The sequence below is a fragment of the Syngnathoides biaculeatus genome, chromosome 3 (genome assembly GCF_019802595.1).
Source record: "Syngnathoides biaculeatus isolate LvHL_M chromosome 3, ASM1980259v1, whole genome shotgun sequence".
NCBI classification, from domain to species: Eukaryota; Metazoa; Chordata; class Actinopteri; order Syngnathiformes; family Syngnathidae; genus Syngnathoides; species Syngnathoides biaculeatus.
Window position 1 is genome coordinate 26,700,241 of NC_084642.1, and position 22,455 is coordinate 26,722,695.

A 22,455-nucleotide genomic window follows, 5' to 3' on the forward strand; every position below is an offset into this window, starting at 1 on the left:
TGTAGAAACATCTTACACAGCTATCCGATTAGATGTACATCTTTCAGATAATGTTTTTCAGATGATTCATCCATCCACTTTTCGTACTGCTTATCCTCATAAGGCCTGTAGGCATGATATGGAGCCGAGCCCAAACGACTAGGAGCAAGAGGCGGGGTACAACCTAAACCAGTTCCCAATGAATTGCACAGCACATGTAAACATTCATTCATTTCCGGGCAATTTAGAGTTTACATTTAATATACCATGCATGTTTTTGGGACTTGGGAGGAAACCGTAAACTCAACACAGGCAAGGGCGGATTGGAACTCGGGTCCTTTGAACTGTGAGGCGACTTTTCTAACCAGTTGCATACAGTGTACTGTATCAAAGATAATGCTACTGCTAACAATAATAATATTGGTGTGGTTGTATTCTCTCTGTTCAGGTTACAGGCAGGCACAACTGGCCCATGTTGTAAATGTGTAATCACAAAAATCTATACATGAACTGCTGTGTTTGTTCACCCATAACAGGACAAGAAAACTATTTGGGACCGTACTGTGGGAAAAAATACCTGAGGAAACATACAAATATGATCCCGCATAGTTATAATCCCAATCAACTGAGCATTATTATATTTACAAGGGCAGACTTTTTAATACAGCTATTGAATTTGTATTTCGCGTTAAAAATGATGCAATTGAAAATGAAAGCTTCAGTCATCCAGCCAAATATTTTATTGCAAAGTAGTTTATAAAAGGAGCATACAATATCAGGATTCGGTATAATTTTTTTCTCCAAATGATGGATGCTATTTTTAAACAATCTCTACTACTGTATAAATGTCCCCTCCTCTACAAAATACTTTAACTAAATTTTACTTAAGCCCTAAAATGATCATTCTTTGAAAAATACATTTAGTAAGGTAGACAGAAGGTAGAAAACATCTCTTTAATAGAAAATATAATACACAAAATAAGGAAAATATAACCCCAAACCTTAAAATGCCAAAAGCAAATAAATGTAATTCATCTGACTAGAACTGTTTTTTTTCTTGTGGTAATTACATAGGAATTCATACCAAAGTAGTTTCTTTCATTAGAAAAAGGACTCAAAAAAAAAAAAAAAAAAAAAAAACGTTTGATTTAATGGAATATGGACCTCCGCAAATAACAGTGGAGTGTTTTTGGCCAAGACACAAACTTTTTGAACGTGTCAGTTCTTTTTTTTTTTTTTTTTAGGACACAGAGATAAAACAAGTGTAACAAGACTAAGTTGAAAACTGTCCAAATAGTAATGTAATGCAAAAGTTTTCACATAATTTTTCATTAAAGCTTGCTGACAAATAGGATAAGAAAAATAAATAAATAGATGTTAATATAAGATAAAGACAGGAAATGGAATACAAGTGAAAATCTGAATTAGAACCATAGATTAGAAAGTGCTGGGTAATTGAGTTCAATTTAAAGGAATGTTTGCACGTAAGAAAAATTACAGTAGCAAAGGTCTGATTTTACCAATGAGCCATAGAATGACTTTGTATTTTCCCTTGCAGTCATCTTATAAACCACGTTATTAGTTGATTGTGCTCTACTTTTTTTCCCCCCCTAGTATGTAAACTTCTTATAGATTTAATAGAAGTCATTCTACTCCGGTTCATCAAGGATTTATTTTCTTTCAATAATACTCATATACCATATTTGGTACTTTTGTCCAAATTACAAAGCAAATATATTATATTGTGGTGTTTGAAAACGGCTATGGTTTTAATATAACCTCATTTGGAGGACAAGTACTACAAGGCCCTAAGTTTTGCCAACAGAGCTTCAACATCAGACTCCTCACTGCTGCTACCAACCATGGCACCGGCAGAGGATATTTGAGAGGTCAGAGGCTCCCCTTCAGCCCCTTTTTTCATCTGTGAAGGTTTGGGGTCTTCCTTGCCCAGCTCTTTCTCACTAGCTGACCCATAATTGTGGTCTGGGATATTTCTGTAACTGCGTCCTATCACTGAACACACCACAGCTTTGGCCGGTGCTGTTTGGATGTCAGACTCCTTGATGGGTGTACCCTTCGTAAGTGCTGAACTCACATTTACATCCAGCCGAGAGCGAGACCGATGTAAAGGTGCATTCTTGTTTTCTGTGAGGGGAAAAAAAAAACAAAACAGTAAGCAGGACTATACAATTAAAGAATGAGGAAAGTTGGACGCAACAATATTGCTAGCAATGCAAGCAAAGAGAATTAATCAAGCACGGAAAAATAAAAGGCGGTGGGAAATGAAGCGACAGGAATCATCGCGAAGAGATTAAGGAAAGAAAAAGTCACAGTGGTCATGAAAATAACTTGAATCAGACAAAAATTATGATTAGTAAAGAAATTTAACCAATGAAAATCAGATATAACTTTTGAATCATGGTTCAAAAGATTTTTTAAAAAAACAAACATGAAACAGGCATTAACAAAAATGATGGTACCCCCAGAAAATGTTTAAAAATAATTTGACCATAGGGACATATTCAAATGAGATGTGTCCCCTATTCAGCAATACAGGGGTCTTCAAACTTGTATTCAAGTTGACGAGCCACAAAGCTTCTGCAACTAATGAAAAAAAAAGTGGAACTTTTTGGCAAAGCACATCAGCTCTATGTTCACAGACGCAAAAATAAAGCATACCAAGAAAAGAACACTGTCCCTACTGTGTATCATGGAAGAGGGTATGTTATGTTCTGCAACTTTAATGCATGTGGAACAGGGTGTCTTGAATCTATGCAGACTACAATGAAATTGCAAGATGATCAAATTATTCTAGAGAGAAATTTCTTGCTTGGTGTCAGGCACAAGTTATGTCTTACAATATGATAACGACCCAAAGGACATCTAAAAACATCCAAGAATAGGTAAAGGCAAAACATTGCACTGTTTTAAAAGTGGCCTTCGATGAGCGCTGAAGTCCTATTGAACATTCCGTGGAAGGAGCTGAAACATGCAATCTGGAGAAATCACCCTTCACACCTGAGACAACTACAACAGTTTGGTCTAGAAAAAAAAAAGTGCATGGGCCAACATACCCGCTGAGCAGTGCAAAAGTTGAATTGAAAATTACAAAAATTGTAATATCGCAGTGATTATCTCAAAAGGTTGTGCAATATGGATAAACATGTTTGTGCAAACCTGTTTAAAAAAATAATTGAACCACAATTCAAAACCATTGTCTGATTTTCATGTTAATTTTCAAAAAATGTTATTCATTATTAATTTTGTGAGATTCATGCTTTTTAAGTAGGTTTTTTTTTCAAGTTTTTTCCATTAACAGAGAGGTACCTAAATTTTGGACCATGTGTGTAAGCAATGGGAACCAAAGTGAATGTTACAGTGATTTTATTTCATTACATTGATTTCCTTTATACTATTTGTTGGGATGGAAATTCACACAAATGGATGCACACGCCAAGTATTCCAATATACCGATTTGCTGCAGCAGGTTTACAGCCAAAACAATGGCTGAACAGTCACAACAGAAAGTCAACAATGTATGCTGTCTTTTTTCCATCTCCAAGTCTCTTTCACTTTACTCATACCATTGCGTCCTCCTCCCTCACCAACCCACAAGGCTGAGCTCAACCCAACGCCACTAGTGTCACAATCATTATGCATTCTCTTCATCTTGCTCGCTTCTCCTACAGTTGCTCTCATCATCCTTCTTATTTACCCTGAGTCCATCCCCTCCTAACCTCTGCTACAGTCCTCTCTTCACTGCCCCCTCCCATCTGCTTTCATAGTTAGAACAGTCAGTCAGTGAAACAGAGCACGGGCCAAAATCAGACCTGGATTCTGAATTATAACCCCTCTGAGTAGATCTTAGACTTCATCATCAGTATGTGCGGGCTGCCAGGAGAGGGTGAATCCATATTCATGTGACCTTGACAGGGAGACAGGAAAGGTATGGCGGGAGTGCAGACACCACTGCATTTAAAGTTTCCTGAGCATGAGATGTCTGGCAAACAGGAGTCAAACACAGCGGAGCAGAACAGAACAGGCCGTTCTGTCAACCAATCGGTAATGAGTTTGGAGCGTGGCCAGTCAGTCATGACAGTGTGTTTTATGGGCCCACCGACAAATGACAAGGAACGTCCCTGAACACAAACTCTGACAAATAAATAAGGAAATAGGGAGGTTAGAGAGAGACAAGACAAGACAGAGCAGAATGCCTTTGATCAAAGGCCTCACCACAGCTTTTTGCCCCCAAAAATGCAGGGCGCAATGGTATTTAAAAAAAAAAAGGCCAACTAAGTCTAATTACACAATTCCTCTTTTTTTTTCCCTTTCTTTCTGATATAACCTCATAACAGCTTTTCTTGCAATGTCTAAAAAAAAAAAAAACAGTTCTTCTGAAACACACATATACACGCACGTCAAATGCAAATATTTACAAAATATTGCATTTTATTTTCTGCAACAAGGATTGAGTCTAAAGAAAAAAAAAGATGGAGCACTTATGGGACATACAATAGATTCATTCTTAATTTCACAATCATCTCATCTATCTTTTTCTTTTTTAATCTCAGCATTGTTAAGATTTAAGGCAAAGTGGTGAACAGGATCAAATGGCTTTCAGGTTAAAATTTTTCTCACGCTGCCTTTAAGTGACATTGCTCGCTCACCCAACCTTTGAAGTCAAATCACTTCTCAATGTCTTCATGGAAGCCGTAAAAGAAGGCTGGGAGATGTGAAGCATGTGTTATCTCCTAGTGGCTAATTTAATCCAGGAGCTGACACTACAAGTCAAGAGGAAGTCATCACCAGATATTGTACCTGTTGGATCAAGACCAAGATTGTGTTCAACTAAACATACAGCACTAAGACAAAAGTACATTTTTGACAGACCGACTTAATTAATAATTAGGCAAGGGGTAGGGCTTACTACAAAACCCATTCTTGCATTCAACTGTGTGAAATGTATAGCACGAGGCAAGATCTATAAAGAAAAGCTTGGATACGTTGGTTGAGAATGTCATACGGCAGTGCTTCTCAAATAGTGGGGCGTACCCCCTGGTGGTCCGGGGATCTGACCCACATCCGACCCATGGGTCATAAAAAGGCAACAAACAACATTTGTTCGACAAAAGAGTCACGCCACAAAACGGCAAAAGTGGAAAGGAGCAGCAGAAATGAGTCAGTGCCGAAAATAATGTGTTTTAGAAGTGTTGGCCCTGGTTTCACAAAATCACAATGAAGCTAAAAATCACAACTGATCTACGTTTCTAACCTAACCTAGGGTCACGAGCTGTGGGTCATGACTAAAAAAAAAAAAAAACAAGACCCCAGATACAAGTGGCCGAAATGAGTTTCGTCTGCAGGGTGTCCGGCCTCTCCCCAAGAAATAGGTTGAGAACCTCGGTCATCTGGGAGGCGCTCGAAGTGAAGCTGCTGGACCTCCGCATTGAGAGGAGCCAGGGGAGGTGGGCTGGGGCATCTGATTGGGATGCCTCCTGGACGCCTCCCTGGTGAGGTGTTCCGGGACGACCCAGAACACACTAGAGAGACTACGTCTCATAGCCAGTGAGGGAATGCCTCGGGATCCCCCTGGAAGAACTGGATGAAGTGGCTGGGGACTGGGAAGTCTGGGCATCCCTGTTAAAGCTACTGCCCCGGCGACCCAACCTCAGTTAAGCGGTACAAGATGATTATATAAAGGATGACAAGATGGAAAGTGAAAAGGAGCTGAACCCACTTTTTAAATATAAATTAAGATTTCAGATCCTCTAATTTTTAGTCAGCTTGGATGACTTTCTGATTTCCTTATTACTTTCAAAAAGCAAATATTTACCTTTGTGTTTTCAAGCAAAATAAGACATTCATGGACTTTAGCTTTTGGAAGTGATGGACATTATTACGCATCCTGATACTTATCAAAATTATTGATATTTAGATCGCTCCACCCACTACAGCTACTCACCTCTCACGTCCACTCTATTCAAACGTGTATAAGATTTAATTCCCTAACAAATTATGTTTGTTTTCCCTCAACACGGTTACATTATATTACATTCGATTTTACTGATGGAAGCATCCAGACAGGCTTACATACATCCGGCCAGATGTATAAAAATAAATTAAAAACTGACAAATGGGCACCTTGGGCATCAGGGCTAAATTCAAATCTTGCTATGCAGCTTGAAAATTACATACACCACCTTCAAACTAAACATGTCCACTCTGTCAAGGTGAAATACCAATAGATATGAAAATCCTCAATGAAACTTGAAATATATTTGTTAGACAATACACACTCAGCCAAGGCAGTGCTGCACACAGCTCTTGATTGCAGACTGCTACAGACTTTGTGGAATGGCTGCTATTTTCTTTTCTCCTCCATAGTTTCCTACATTTTTGTTCTTTCCTGTATCCTGTACTAATTCGGAATTAGCAGATATGAAGGTTCACAACCACAGGTTTTTATTTTTCCACATCAAAGTGACAGAGAATGCAACCCTATGCCGACACAAGCCATTAAAATTTGTAGGGCGGTCCCAACCCTGGATAAAGAGGGCTTTGTCCAGTAGTTGCATCCGGCTTAAAACTTTGCTCAACAAACACTGTTTAAGAGTTCACCTAAAGAATCTGATCCCAGATCGGTCATGGTTCAGGTTAACAACGTTCACCCCCGGCACAGTTAACCTGCAGGGCATCAGTGGAAATTATGCTACAGTGGGTGGAAGACTAAGAACAGGAGGAAAGTTTATTCTTGGGCAGAAAGGGAAACTCAGAGCCTACAACTGAGTCTAGGGACTGAATGTTGGGACAGCATGGGGGTGAGTGGAAACGCTCAGGAGATGGTTGACATGATAATTAGGTTGATATATTGTGCATTGAAGAGAGCAGGTGGAAAGGTATTGAGGCTAGACGTAGGGCAGGGTTCAAATTATTTTACCATGGAGTAGATGGGAAGAGGAATGGAGTAGGGGTTATTTCTTTTCACATTCACATGACTTCCGTGGTTTGAATGAACAGGAGGAGGGGAAATAAAAACAATGAATTTTCTGTTTGAGAAGTCTTACTGCTGGGTTAATGTTGCTGTTTGGAACCAAATCATGTAAATATTTACAAAATCTGAGTGAGTATCTAATTTCACAACATAAAAGTATGTACAGTATATATCTGCAACCTATTGTCAGACACGGCTAGTGTATGGAGAAAAAAAAAAAAAAAAAACGGCAGAGTGGGAGCGTCTTATTTTCCAGTGTGTGCTTTCATCCGGAAAATACGCTATTTATTTAACAGTACCATTATTATACAGTTTATAATAACTGTATTGATTTTGTAACCAAATGAGTCCTTTCTGATGGTTTGCCAGGATTTCTCTGTAAGTAGAGTGCTACAGTTTTTAGGCTCGGAGATTGACCTGGGTTGTCTAACAACTTCCACTTCCTTCCCCCAATGAACACCATTTTTGTATCACCTGCGTGTTTTAGCTGATTACCTTGCTGCATGATCATAGATTTCACAATCAGTTTGGTTGTATCTTCCTTCAAATTGAAAATAAGATGCGTCTGTACACTTCTTAGTTCATTTTGCTCCTGCCATCCTTTTATATTATGAAAACGCCATGTAAACACTGGCTGACACGAACTTCAATGAGTTTCACAAATGCGTATGCTTGGGATCTTTAGCAAAGCCTTTTTTTATAAAAGCTTTTCGCTTCCCATCAATTTGGTAAGGTTTACTTTTGTCTTGAATGTCCATAAAACCATGTTAGGGAATTTTTAAGGGAGTTTCCAGCATGGTCTTCATATTTCTTGCTATAAATGAATTGGACCTTCTAATGTAGCTTCTGTTTATTGATAAGGAAAATTTTATGCAAACAATAGCATGTGACACCGTCAGTCATCAGGATCTCAATAAAGATGTAAACTGAATTAGCGCTCACAATGACTGTATCAATGATTGTGATGTTCTGTTTTCATTCTTCTTCAGTTACTGACAGCAGAATACAAGTGGTTTGGTTCTATTCTTTTCATTTGACAATGTCTAATTTTCCTCCATTTTCTTGACTTTTTAATTGTTCAAGCCGTCGGTCTACTTCTGAAGAAAAAGAGTGGCTCTCAACTTTGCTGGACAAGTCTTGAGATTTTTGCTCTTATTTTGGGTACTGACACTAGTTACAGTGTGTAGAATGAGTAACATTCAAAAAGAAAAGGTAAACATGCTCATGTCTGGTAAGGGACTACAGTACTTTGTAGAAATGGAAACGGCCCTGTCCATCCTTTTTTTTCCCCCCAATCTGTACATAGCTGCAAGGAAGACCACGTTTTTTCCTCATCAGATCATTTGGTCCATTTGCATTTGCCACATCAAATACGATGCAGATGAACCATTCCTCTCATCACTCGCACTCCCCATCTCTCCGCTCTTGTGAAGTTTGCAGTATTTGATCACTTAAAGAAGAAAGTATTCAGACACTTATAAAAATATGCAGTTTCTCCCTGTGGAGTGATTGACAACATGTTAAAAGAGTCAAACCTACCATACATATAGGTAAACCTTAGATCACAGCTTCTGTGACCGTTTGTGTCTCATCTGTCCAATGAAAACTAATCTTGGATTTTTCTGAAAAGTATAAATGACTTACATTTCACCAGTTAGAGTTGATTCACTTTCTTTCTCAGCAAAGAAAGGCACTTATGCACAGATTAGCAAAGTCCTAACAAACAATGGCAAGATGGAGACAATTTAATCATCAAAATGGCAAATGTACCACATGACTATCATGCACTAAAAACTACAGTGCTGTATTTGAGGACAGCTATATAATTAAACAGTTGACATGTCACTGAAAATCGGTAAACCACAAGAAAAGGTAAGAGCTAGTAGGAATTCTATCCTGGCTTTGTGATTTGCAAACCCAATTCCAATGAAGTTGGTACATTGTGTCCAACAAAAACAGAATAAAATGATTTTCAAATAATCTTCAACCTATATTTAATTGAATTCTTTACAAAGACAAGATATTTAATGTTCAAACTGATACACCAGTGTTTTTAGCAAATAACTGACTTTCATCGCTTCGGCACATTCCGAAAAAGCTGGGACAGGTTGGAAAAAAGGCAGAAAATTATCTACGCTCAAGAAACACCTGTTGGAACGTCCCACAGGTGAACAGGCTAATTGGGAACAGGCAGGGGGCATGACTGCATGTAAAAGGAGCTTGTATTGCTCAGTTGTTCACGAGCAAAGATGGGACGAAGTTCATCTCTTTGTAAAGAAGTGCATGAGAAAATGGTCTAACAGTCTAAGGACAATGTTTCTCAATGTACAGTTACAAGGAAATTAGGGATTTCATCATCCATGCTCCATAATATTATCAAAAGGTTCTTAGAGGCTGGAGAAAATAACTACGGCAAGGTCGAAAACCAACATTGTATGCCGTGATCTTCAATCTCTCAGGTAGCACTGCATCAAAAACAGACGTCAGTGTGAAACAATATCACCACATGGGCTCAGGAACACTTCAGAAAACCCCTTCAGAAAAGTAAATAATAGTTCGCCACTACATCCTTAAGTGCAACTTAAAACTACTAAGCAAAGCAAAAGCCATTTATCAACATCAGCCAGAAACGCTGTCAGCTTTTCTAGGCCCGGACTCATCTAAATGGGAAGGCTGGAGAGTAGAAAACTGTTCCATGGCCTGACGTGTCCACATTCAAATAGTTGTTGGAAATTTTGGATGTTGTTTCCTGTGGGCCAGAGGAAAAGAACCGTAGGGACCGTTTCCAATGCAACGTTCAAAAGCCAGCATCTGTGATGGTATGGGTCTGTGTTAGTACCAATGGCATGGGTATCTTACAAATTTGTGTAGGGACCATTAATGCTGAAAGGGACATACAGGTTTTGGAGAAACATATGCTGCTACCCAAGCAATCACTCTTTCATGGACATCCCTGCTTATTTCAGCAAGACAATGAATAACCACATTCTGCACATATTGCAACAGTGTGGCTTCGTAGTAAAATAGGGCAGGTAATAGACTGGTCTGCCTGCAATCCAAACCTATCTCCAACTGAAAAACTGTAGTGTATTATGAAGCGTAAAAAAATACAACAACAGAGACCCCAGACTGTTAAACAGCTGAAGCTGTACATCAAACAAGAATGGGAAAAGAATTCCACCAACAAAGGTTCGACAATTAGGGTCTTAGGTTCCCAAGGGGGCCTGAAGTAAAGCAAGTTTGAGCGCATCTTCCTTGATCAAATGCATCTAAAGAGAAGTCCATTGTTAACTGTTAATGCTTAATGGTAAAAGAAAAGGTGATGTAACACATTGGGAGTTTATCAGGTTGAAAATTACAAATGAAACATTTTGTTTTTGGAGTCTATTTGATTAAATATGTTGAACATGATTTGCAAATCAGTGTACGTACTTTATTCTGTTTTTAGTCATGTTTAATAAAATGTCGCAGGCAAGCACGGTGGCACAGCTGTAAAGCGTTGGGCTCACAGTTCCAAGGACCTGGGTTCAATCCTGGCCCCGCGTGTATGGAGTTTGCGTGTTCTCCCTGCGCCTGCATGGGTTTTCTCCAGGCACTCAGATTTCCTCCCACATCCCCAAAACATGCAACATTAATTGGACACTCTAAATTGCCCTTAGGTGTGATTGTGAGTGCGGCTGTTTGTCTCTATGTGGCCTGGGATTGGCTGGCAACCAGTTCAGGGTGTACCCTCCCTCCTGCCCATTGACAGCTGGGATAGGCTCCAGCACTCCTGTGACCCTTGTGAGCTTAAGCAGCAAAGAAAGTGGATGGATGGACAACATTCATTTCTTCATTGGAATTGGCTTTGGAGAATGGCTGCTGTTAAAGATCCCACCTTTGTCTGTCAAATAACAATAATAATCTGTGTTTTACACACTTTTACAGATCTAGTGTTGCATATTCAAGGAAACACTAAGTAAATATAAAGAAGTGGAAGAGAACAGTCTTGCAAATAAAAAAAGAGTAGTGTAGAAACTATTAAAAGGGCTGAGTTCAATGTCCATCAAGTCTTGTGCCCCTCAGTCAACCCAAAACACTGCGAACTTCACTGAAGCGTGACATTGTGTTTGAACGCTTTGGTGCATTAAACAATGCCTCAAATGTGAATGTGATGATCTGCTGCATGTGCAAAACAGGCTTATTCTGAACAGGATTAAAAAAAAAAAAAAAAAAAAAATGGAATTTGGCATTCAAAAATAATACTGTACATCCTAACCAAGCCTTTTGAGTACAGCATTTCAGCGATTATTTAATGAGTGTCCAGGCAGTGGAAGAGTGTTGTTTTGTGTGTTTGAGTGTCACTGCCAGGGCTTGTGCAGCATGTCTATTAATCACCCAAAAGTAGTGTATACGCACTACAATTTCCTCTGATTATTCTGAGACCATTTGTTACCCTAAACAATATAACACAACATTGTAATCAAACAATTATCAGTAAGTGACAGTTACTGACACTTTAAACCTTTATCAAGCATGACATGAAAACAGAAATCTGCTGAACAAACGTTTGCAACAGTTGAAGATTCTTAACTTCTATCATAAATCAATATCATCCACAAACAAGAATTAAACTACTGCTTTGAGGAAAAAAGCACACCCATCAATGTCACATCTTGAAAAAAAAAAAAAAAAATCACTTTCATGCTATGATTTAAAAAAAAAAGTTGGGGATGTAATCAGATTGATAACCTGAAATGTAAATTACCAAGGTGAATTTGTAAAAATGCATTTATTCAATTGATGACAAAACCTGAAATGCAGGAAGCAATTAAAAGACAAAAAAAAAAAAATAAAGAAACAAATGGCATAGCAGACATGACTTTTCCTCTACTTTGCCTTACTCTAATTATATCTACTTGCAGGGTAATGGACTGAGAATGCATTCTCATTTTGGGACAGCATCACAAGTGTCTGCCTCTGGGTCCATCTCACCCAGAGAGACATGCAGTTTATTTTCAACCTATCTATTAAGCCTTGGCTGTTTCCCTGATAAAATATTACTGGTGTAGTTCAATGCCTCTGGCTTGAATTAAACATCTTGGTTTCAGGCTCTGCTACCTGTTATGTGGTTACTGCTGATAAATATCCCCATCACTGAGTGTGTTGATACATATGCAATATTACACCAGCTTAATGGGAAAAATAAGATGAATATGAAATATTTTCAATATGTGACAAGTCATTTGAAAGTACATTCATCAAGTTAGAGATAAATGTTTTTTTGTTGTCTTTGAAATCTTAAGGTAGTTTCACCTATTTTCTATACAGAACTGAATTGAGCATAAAAAAAGATACATCCTCCTTTAAAATTGAAATGTTAGTAAGTGTGTTAGCCTAAAGTTTTTGTCTTTTTATGTTCAGGTGTTTCTTTTTGCCATTGTTTTCACTGCCAGTTGGGTGGATGTGCTTAACACTCAGGCTGGTTGACAGATCTCAACATGCAAGGCTAGTCCTGCCAAACAGACTTATGAATTCCAAACGGCCTGGAGTCATGCTCTATATTTCAGTGAAGTTGAATATTTAAAAAGATCAACCCACTCAAAACCCTATAAAACCTATCGTTCTGGGGCCTTGTGTCCTAAAAATAAAATCGCATCTGCCATATCGCATTACAGACAGCCACATCGGGTCCCATCTCTTCACCAGTTCGCTCTCTGTTCCCCTCTCTTTCTGACAAAACCCATCTGGTAAGCAGCCTGTCTCCGTCAACACACAGTTTGCCCTCTTTCTCCGTCAAGCAACTTTGCACTTATTCCAGCTTCCATTCTCATTTTTTTCCCTTTTCATTCTTGCGCTCAGTAACTCACTTTCTTTTAATAGTGGTACTGTAACAGTAATTCTCCCCCAACCCCTAACCTGTACTTAAAGCTTGTCTCTTAACAAATCACTAAGTATCAATTCTCTTGCTTCATTTTTGACATGCAACTAAATGGAAATTTCTCCATGCTAAAAAGATATGAAATATTTGGGTCTGAAATAAGACTAACCTTGGTAATATGGAGTCTTCTATTCTGATTATCTCGATGTAAATGTGCGGCACCCCATATTTTAGGCACAGGGTAAGTACACAGGGCTTCTTTTGTCAAAGCTCGTATGCAACCGATATAGTTTAAGTACTTCTAAAGTGGTTTTAATGATTTTTTTTTTTTTTAATAAACCTATCAAAACAATCCCAACTACTATGTTGAATTGACGAAGGACCTCCATCTTGGCGTTCACGTACAGGACAGAGTGTGCATGTCACACGGTTATTCTGATGAAATTATTACTTCTTCCTTTTTATATGGTTACTTGAGCTACGATATAATCTGTGATGAATAAATATTACAAACATGCACGAGCCTGTGGGCAGGAATGTGTGCCAGACTCAGTATCTCCCTGAGAAGAGTTGCGTCAGAAAGGGCATCCGGTGTAAAAATTGTGCCAAACATATATATGCGTTCATCTGAGATAACACACTGTGGCGACCCCGAAAGGGACAAGCCGAAAGAAACACACACTCGCCAGACTCAGTACGTGTTCGCATATGGCGAGGGCCCTGTAACTTCCTAATATGCTCCGTACGGTTGACTTGCATTTCCGGTTTTGGGGTGAATACTGATTGTGTTTGTTTAGTTAACAAAACTCATGAAATAAACACCTAAATTAATGTCAAGACTACACAAAATGAGCAACATCTTTCAATATACATTTTTTCTCCTCATAAATTTTACGCGGGTGATTTTTTTCGTGCTCGATTGTCCAGATTTGCGAGCACGAAGGCGCGGGAGTGCGGTTGCGCTCGTCAAATGTGAGTGACTGCAATTATATTGATATAATATTAGAAGGTGTTTGAGTTTGCGCTAAGTATAGACAGAGTATTAATTTTATGTTAAAGAGGTCATCAGGGTACAGAAGAACTAAGACATCTAATAAGGTGTAGTTAAAAAAAAATGGAAAACTACATTAAAAACACAGCATGAGACCTAGTATAAACAACATATTGAAACTTCCTAAAACTATTGGCTAGTTAGTTATGGCAGTCTTCATTGTCTAACTGGTATGGCTCAAAACCAATAAGTGAAAACCAAATGACAACCGTAATTCAAAAACAGGTAATATTACTCGCACTTGTTCTAACCTAAATTAATTAATGGTGGCTACAGCAACAACATTTTGCACTTCAAAGGGGACATTTTTGCTGGTCTGTCTTTTGAGGGGCCATTCATGGCCATTTTCATTTGGACCAAGATTCAGAAGTTCACAAAGAGAAACATTTGACAAAACAATGAGTTTACTGATAATCAATGTAACAATTATGGCTTTGTCTCAATAAAGGTACACTAAGACCTCTGACTAACACAGACGACAACTGTAGTCTGTGAGGAAGGGCCAAAATGAAAGTCAGGCAACAAATCAAGAGATGGTGTAACATGGCTGAGATTTGTTCCTGTCCTGGGGCTTCCTTCTCCTTTCTCTAGCTCTTGTACAAGCCCACCAATTAAAAATGCATGCATCATTGGATGGTGCAATCCTCTTAAGCGCATAATACAATAATTACACAAGAGGGAGGCATAAATGGAGATATAAATCCAAATGTATTTAATATTACTTACCAGCCAGACTGATTTGTTCCACTCACTCAAACTTTAATGGGTGGAGCAGGCAAATAAATGATGGGGTGAAAAAAAAGTTCGTATAAATCATCGTCACTACCTTCAAAGGTATAGAGCTACGTAACGAGAGCTGCAGTGCATCACGCACAAGTCCTCAAGATGGCAAGACAAATATTAGTATTAAAAGGATGGTGCCGTTCACGAGGTTTGAATATATAGATGATGGTCAAACGTAAGATGAACTGAGGTGTGTAAGCACCAGAGAGAGGGATAGATACAAAAATGAAAAGTTTAACAAGCTACTTCCGTAAAACCCTTGACAGGGGGTGTTTTGACGAATTTATGGCTTTGACCTTGAGAGGATGTGTTTTGATGACATGATGGCATAATGGCTTCCTCTCGCGGTCATGAAACAATAAAACGAGTACTTTAAAGGGTCATAAACTAAAACTGCCACCTCAAAGGGTTGTAAAATCATAAAAGTAGCACATGCTATAAAATTGGGACTTCAAAGGGTTATAAAACAATAAATCTGCTGCTTCAAAGTCACAAGAGGTCATCCCCAGGGCATGAGGCCAGGTCAGGACAGAAAACACGGGGCTTGACAAAGGGTAAGTGGGCGGAGAAGAATGGGAAGAGAGGGTAGGGTTACACATGACCAAGACCATGTTGTGACATGTCTGGTCAAGAAACAGATGCCATTGACATAAGGGTCAGTGGGAAGAGCATCAGATTTTAGGAGAAACTATGATTCTTTCGTGAGGTCAGAGGGACGTGTCACACGATATAATTAATGTATTCTTGTAAAACAAACTATAGAGTAATGTCAAGACCGTTCATTCGTCCTTGAACATGTCAGGGGAAGTCACGGCAAAAGCCAGGATTTCTGCTAAAATGCGGACCAACACTTCCAGAGATGTAGTAAATCTTTGTGCGTTTGCAATAGTTGAACACATTCTTGTCCCAGACTTTTAGTTTTAAAAGTAGCTATACCTTTTTCTTTTGTATATGTTGTACTATGATAAGTCAATTAAACAATTATATGATTTAAGTCAATACGACCCTTTGAGGGGGCTGAAATTATAAAGTTTGACATCCCTTCTCTGTCTTTGCACTGAATGGTCTGCAACTTATTTTTTCATTGCACTTGTTGCAATAACAAATCTGGATCTGTATCTGATGCTGGCAGAAATGAGCTCGACAGAGGTTTTTGGTCATCTTTATGAAAGCTAACAAAGGGGTGCACCAATAATAGGAAAACAAAATTTTCCAAGGAAGTTGTGATATGTTTAAAAAAAAAAAAGAAACATTTGCAAATCCATTTTAATTTATATTCCATGGAATACACAACAAAGACAAGATATTGTTTAAACGGATTAATGTATTTTGCAAATATTCCATTATTTTTTAATTTGATGCCTACAACATGTTCCAAAAAAGCTGGGACAGGGTCAACGAAAGACGGTAAAAGTTTAGGAACCCTTAAAAAAAAAAAGTTTGGAACATTCCACAGGTGAATTTGAAACAGGTTAGTGTGAAGACTTGTGTAAGCAAATAGTCCAAGGTTTAAGAATCTTTCTCAATGTACAATTAAAAATAGTTCAGGATTTTCATCACATCATACAACAGTGAAACCTCAGGTTACAAACTTAATTTGTTCCATGAAGAAGAGCCTTTTTAATAACAACATGGGGAGATTTGAAAAATGAACTGGTCAGTTGCCCAATTTGTTGCAAATGTCTTAATCATTTTAATAATTTTTTGGATTATATATTTTTTTTAAATGTTGTGGATTGATAGCATACACTTTGGTGTTGACAAAACAGTAAGCCTGATCAAGTTACAACTTAATGTTAATGTCCATGTATTGCCTTCTATGGGCATGTGGGATTCAGCATGCTGGTGTATCCGTTCATCTCTATATGGACAGAAATTATCACGTGATTATGTCAACATTAACAACTTTCGGTCTTAAGCAGCGCTGCAATAGAATAAAGAACAGTATATACTGTAAATACCATTTATTTCTTGAAAATATAACAATCTCCAGACTTAATTTTCTACAATCGCAAACACTATTGGATTTAGGTCAAGGTATTTTCTGGAGAGTAAAATTTCTCATTTCATGAATGTCATGAAACCATCATCTGCTGTCTTTTGTTTTCTTTATTTTAATCAGTGATTTACAATTTTTGCTTTTCTGAAATATGCACGTTGTATGCTGATAAGCAATTTTGAAAGCATAATGTACACCTTCCACTGAAGCATAAATTCCTGGTGTGTGCTGCTGTATTTGTAAATTCTATTTGTTATTTACAGTATGATGAAATGAAAGAACAAAACAAGCAGAATAATGGCAAAAGCAAAATACTGGATAAAAGGGTGAGACAGCATGCCCAAGATCCATGCGTATACTCTTCAAGTTTGGCTCTAGAGCACAGTGACCTTGTTTGTGCGATTAGAAGAACCACTGGGGCATGATTGGCTGTGTTACATTACCCTCCCAATCTTCTCATCCTCTCTGTCATCTTACATTTGTCAGTATTGGTCTGCTTCATTTTCCTTTCCATATCTATATATATATATTTGTTTGAAGGCAGTTGTTTGTTATTAAATAGATAAGTTTACACTTGAGACTATGCGAGGCCTAGGATGCACGTCATGGAAACAATATCAGTCCCAGCTTTTGCACGATGAGTCCCTGCAACCTATCATCACGGAACACGGTACTTGCTTTGCAGTCTATCTGTATTGCAGATCATTTATACTGTTATAATAAAATAGAATATTTTTATGTTTACCACTGCCACAAAAATATTTATTTTTTAAAATTTAATGATAGTACACCATAATAAAGAATTCTACAAATCTGACAATTCCCCCCCCCGGTACGGTTTCTCATTGACTAAATACAGGGTGTCCCAAAAAATGTATACACACTTTAAATAATTGTAAATTTGATGTTTATTATAATTCACAAACACTTTTTAACATGTAAAAGAATTTACAAACATCACTATTTAAAGTGTGCATACATCTTTTTGGGACAGCCTGTACATTTCACAATGAGAGCATGTAAATAAAAAGAAAGTTATGCATCTTCAAATGAACATGTTTGGAGACACTGTTGTGAAAATGAACTTTTTCTCTTGAAGATGCTCTATTTTAACACAACAGTGTCTCCAAACAATTTTACACATTGGAATTTAACAAATTGTAAATCTTTTTAGAAGTCTTGTTTTTTTTCCCAAAAGTTTTGTTTCACAATGGCATTTCACATGCATATGCAAGTTTAATAAGCGCCCAGTGGGAACTTCCTGCTGAGAAGTACAAACAGTGACCGCCCGTTCCATTTTAAGCGCCATTTGTTCTAAAAGTTCTCTTCCTTTGTTGGTCATTTTCTGATCTTTCTCAGTCTTTAACTCAACTTACATGCTTTCTCCCTCTCTACCCTTGTCTCTGTCTGGTCTCTTCCCAGTCAGTGATTTCAGTGATTACCACCGACGTACGCCTACTTGCTTATGCAGTTGTCCACAACATGTTCAACTTCACCCCATCCTCGCTTGTGATCAACCAAGCCTTTTGAGGAAGGTCCTTTTATAACCAATCACGACACTCACCAGTTTCTAATTAACCTGTTAACCTGAGCAATATTCTAAACAAGTGTTTGGAACAGTCCTCAACTTTCCATCTTTTGTTGTCCCTGTCACAGCTTTTTGGAATGTGTTGAAGGTATTAAATTCAGTATTAGAAAATATTTGCTAATCCAATCTAATTGAATATTAAATTTGTGTTTTGTGGTGTAATTCAATTTAACATAGGTTGAAAACTACTTACTATTCATTGCTTTATCTTACTTGCATTTTACAATAGTGATAACAGGCAGACACAAAGGTTAATCCTACCTTCTGCCATCTAGTGGATGAGCATTCAATTGCTGCCTTCTCTTCAGTTCAGTGTACCCTGACGATATCTCAGAACACAAATGGGCTGCGGCATATTGGTTGGGATTGTTGTATGGTTAAAAAAAAAAAAGGCTTTGCTGATATAGAGTGAAATGAAGACCTTTTAAGGACAGGAAATCGAGCTTGACAGCAAACCAGTTTGGGGTGTTTTCAACTGTCCTCTCTTAAATGGGATTAAGAGAAACAGGATGAATGTGTGGGTGTTTCTGTGGGTGAAAGAGATTAGTGAGAGGGTGGGTTAATGAATGAAAGATAATAATGCTGCCTTCACGTGAACCACACTGTATCAATGGTGCAGAGAAAAAAAATGACAAAAGCGTATTTCTAAACCTGCATTATTCACCATCACATTACATCAGCAGCATATTATCAAAGAAACCATCCAGGTACCGCTGGGTTTACTTTAAAGTGTATGGAATGTCTAATTTGTAACGCAAATTATCTTATCCAGATGAAAATATATGTTCAACTGTACCATAAAAATCCATATTTTTAATGTTTTTACCAAAAAATCTTTATGAATTAAAGTCTGCGAACGTTGATGTAGTTACCCGTGTCTGAAAAACGAGTGGCTGAGCTCTGACGTCACTACAGGTAAACGCATTATACTGCAGATAGTTTCTCAGCATAGGCAGATCCATCGCACTGTGCAATGAATGGCCGGGTGGTCGTGTACTTATTTACTAAATACACGGCGTTTGCACAATTTTAAAACAAGACCAAAAACTTTGTATATACTGTACATTCAGGATATCAAAGCCTTCACTATTTATCAGTTTATGACTAACTAAACCAAAGAAGAACTTCACAAATGCTTACCAGTCTTTGTTTCCCACACTAGGCATATCGTGTTTCCTGCGTGCTTGACACTTTCTTCATGGCCAGCGTCTGTATTTGAACGTGGATGCTGTCTAACTGGCTCAAATTGATAACCTTTAACACCTGTATAAAGCTCGTATTCTTCCCTGTCTTCATAATTGCTCGAAATATCAGAAAAGTCTTTGTCGTTCTTACAATGTATTCCAATGCTCGCTATTGTTGTCACCGGTTCTGTAACGTTCCGATTCGGCTGTTTGCCTGGATGTCAAAGTCAGTCAAAATCTATCCACAAAGACGCCAACAAGACTCAGAGTCCATTTGTTACAGATGTGGAGAGGCTGGACAATTTGCTGCAAAGTGTCCAAATGCAGAGAACCAGTCTCAAGTGATCAAAAGACTGATTCAAGCCCTGAAGCAGGCAAAGAGCAATCAACCATCAGGGGATGCCTCATCAAGTGAAGTTAACTGCTCAGTCAAAAGGAGTGCAGTTGATGTGCCAGAGATTACAGGCATTCCTGATGGGCTGGTTGGACTACCTAGTCTGGTGCCCTTGAAAGTAAATGGGCAACCATGTACTGCCTTAATGGATGGCGGGTTGCAGGTGACAATAATATTTCAGTCCTGGTATAAAGAGTTCTTATCTGATATTCCAATTCATCCTGCATCTGGTCTCTCCCTCCGGTGTTTAAGTGCGACAGAGGTTAGTTACCCTTACCATGGGTATGTAGTAGTTGAACTTGAATATCCTGTTGAGGTGCTGGGAGATGGCAAAACAGTCACTGTTTTAGCTCTCATATGTCCCAGTCCCAGAATGGACGATAAAACTTGCATCATTGTGGGCACAAATGCTAGCCATATCTCACGGTTGTTGAGCCAGTGTAGCGACAAAACAAATGTCAGGAATGCACTCTGTCTGAGAGTTAATGGGAGAGAAAATCAGATTGGGGCCAAAAATATCGCTCATTTAGATGCTTCCTCACAGTGCGTTCCAGACTGGTATGTGCAGACAACACGTTGAGTTCAAGTCACTTGAATGGATGTCCAAACAGAGTCTTGCGAATGACGAAGCAATTGGACCAGCTGTCAAGGCCCTAACGCATGGACACTGGCCCAAAGCACCAAATAATCCAAATTAGTACTTTGTGGTGTCTAATTTCCAATGACAAAATTGCATCAGATGTAAAGCGTCACTTCGACTTACGCCATGCTACCGTTGCATCAAAATACCCTGTGGGAGACAGCAGGAAGAAACCGTGCCAAGAGCTACTGAGCAGGGTGCAAGCTAGCCAGCAACTATGTGTATGGATTAGCAAGGTGACTATAATTCCACTATCTTTGCTGGATCTTTAGCAATAGTGAGGAACAGAAAACCATTCACAGATTGCGATTATGCTGAAACGTTCATTTTGGATGTAGTCAGTGAACTTTTTGATGATATTCCCGACAAATACAAGATATTCAAACGGATACAAGACATGCCTCTCTCGGCAAGAACTGTTCATGATCGTACCATCATGATGCCAAACCAACTGGAGGAAACGCAAGTGAAGGACATAAATGGAGTGGCATTCTTTTCTCTGGGTTTGGATGGGTCAACAGACGTAAGCAATTTGTAGCAGTTCAGTGTGGTTGCAAGATATGCTGCTGGTGACACGCTGCACGAACAAAGTCTTGGTGTTCTGCAAATCAACAGGTCTACAAGAGGAAGATTTATTCAAGTCTTTCCAAGATTTTGCTCAAGAAATTAAATCTACCTCTGGACAAACTTTGCTCAGTGTATACTGATGGTGGTCTGTGTATGTTGGGGAAAAACAAAGGAATTTTGGAGATTCTCAGTTAACATGAAAATAGAACGATCCCAACTTTTCATTGCATTCTACACCAGGAGGCACTTTTCATTAAGATGTATGCAGCTTGATGAAGTGATGTCTCTGGTCATTCGTGCTATTAACTTTATTGTTGCACGAGCCTTAAATTATCGCCAGTTTAAAACACTGCTGGATGAATTTGGAAATAACTATTATGGTCTGCTTTTGCATAGCAATGTGCATTGGTGGTCAAGAGGGAAGGTGCTGAGCTGTTTTGCTTGCTTTAACGTAATCCGGACTTTCCTTGAAATGAAAAGCATTGAGCATTCTGAGCTTGTCGAAACTGAGTGGCTCCTCAAGTTTTACTATCCCGTGGATACGACTGAATATCTGAACCAGCTCAACGTGAAAATGCAGGGCATTGGAAATACAGTGCAAACTCTTCAACAAGCTGTTTGCTTTTGAAAACTACCTGGAGCTCTTTATCATGGATCTTGAAACAAGTCGTTTACTACATTTTGAAAAACACAATTTAGAGATGCATGTGTAGTAACTGATCCCACTCAAATCTTTGATTGCCACCAGCTAGCTGTCATTCAAAGCACACTATGCAGAATTTCGTGAGGACACTTGTTTTTTTAAGTTCATCACCCATCCAAACGAGAGTCACGGGGAGTGCTGGAGCCTAGCCCAGCTGTCAACGGGGAGGAGGTAGGTTACAACCTGAACTGGTTGCCAACCAACTGCAGGGCACAGGTTACTAAATGATGATTTGGAAAGAATTGCAAAACAGAAAGCAGAGTTGGTGAGCGAGCACATGTCAAAAGAAATAAAAAAAACTTCAACCCGAAGACCATCGGATTATACGGTTAGGATTATGAAAATTGGGAACACACTTCCTGTCACATACCACACAGTATAAAGTGTGTGTGACTATTGCTGTAAATGACCATGTTTGGATCTATGTTTGCGTATGAGCAGTCACTCTCACATCTTACAGTTTAGAAAATAAGTATTTGAACACCCCCGCTATACTGTTGCTATAAATTCTCCCACTTAGAGAGATAATCTAAAGAAAAATCCAGAAACCACAATGTATGATTTTTTTTTAATGATTTATTTGTGTGATACAGCTGGAAATAAGTATTTGAACACTTGTCTATCACCTCAAAGACCTGTTAGTCCGCCTTTACAAGTCCACCCCCACTCCATGTATTATCCTGAATCAGATGCATCTGCGTGAGGTCGTTAGCTGC

The 22,455-nt window shown here is 38.6% G+C and overlaps 1 protein-coding gene across 4 annotated transcripts in view; it reads right to left on the reverse strand.

The window, feature by feature from the left end:
• Positions 1-719: 719 nt before the first annotated feature.
• LOC133498362 (protein diaphanous homolog 3-like) overlaps positions 720-22,455 on the reverse strand; it is a 160,640-nt gene continuing 138,904 nt past the window's right edge. For 3 of the 4 annotated variants that reach the window (XM_061815092.1, XM_061815088.1, XM_061815091.1), the window contains one exon: positions 720-2,124. In XM_061815092.1, the coding sequence (XP_061671076.1) occupies positions 1,778-2,124 (347 nt within the window). In that variant the 3' untranslated portion in view covers positions 720-1,777. The remainder of the gene's footprint in view (positions 2,125-22,455) is intronic. The other variant, XM_061815089.1, reaches the window with a different exon arrangement.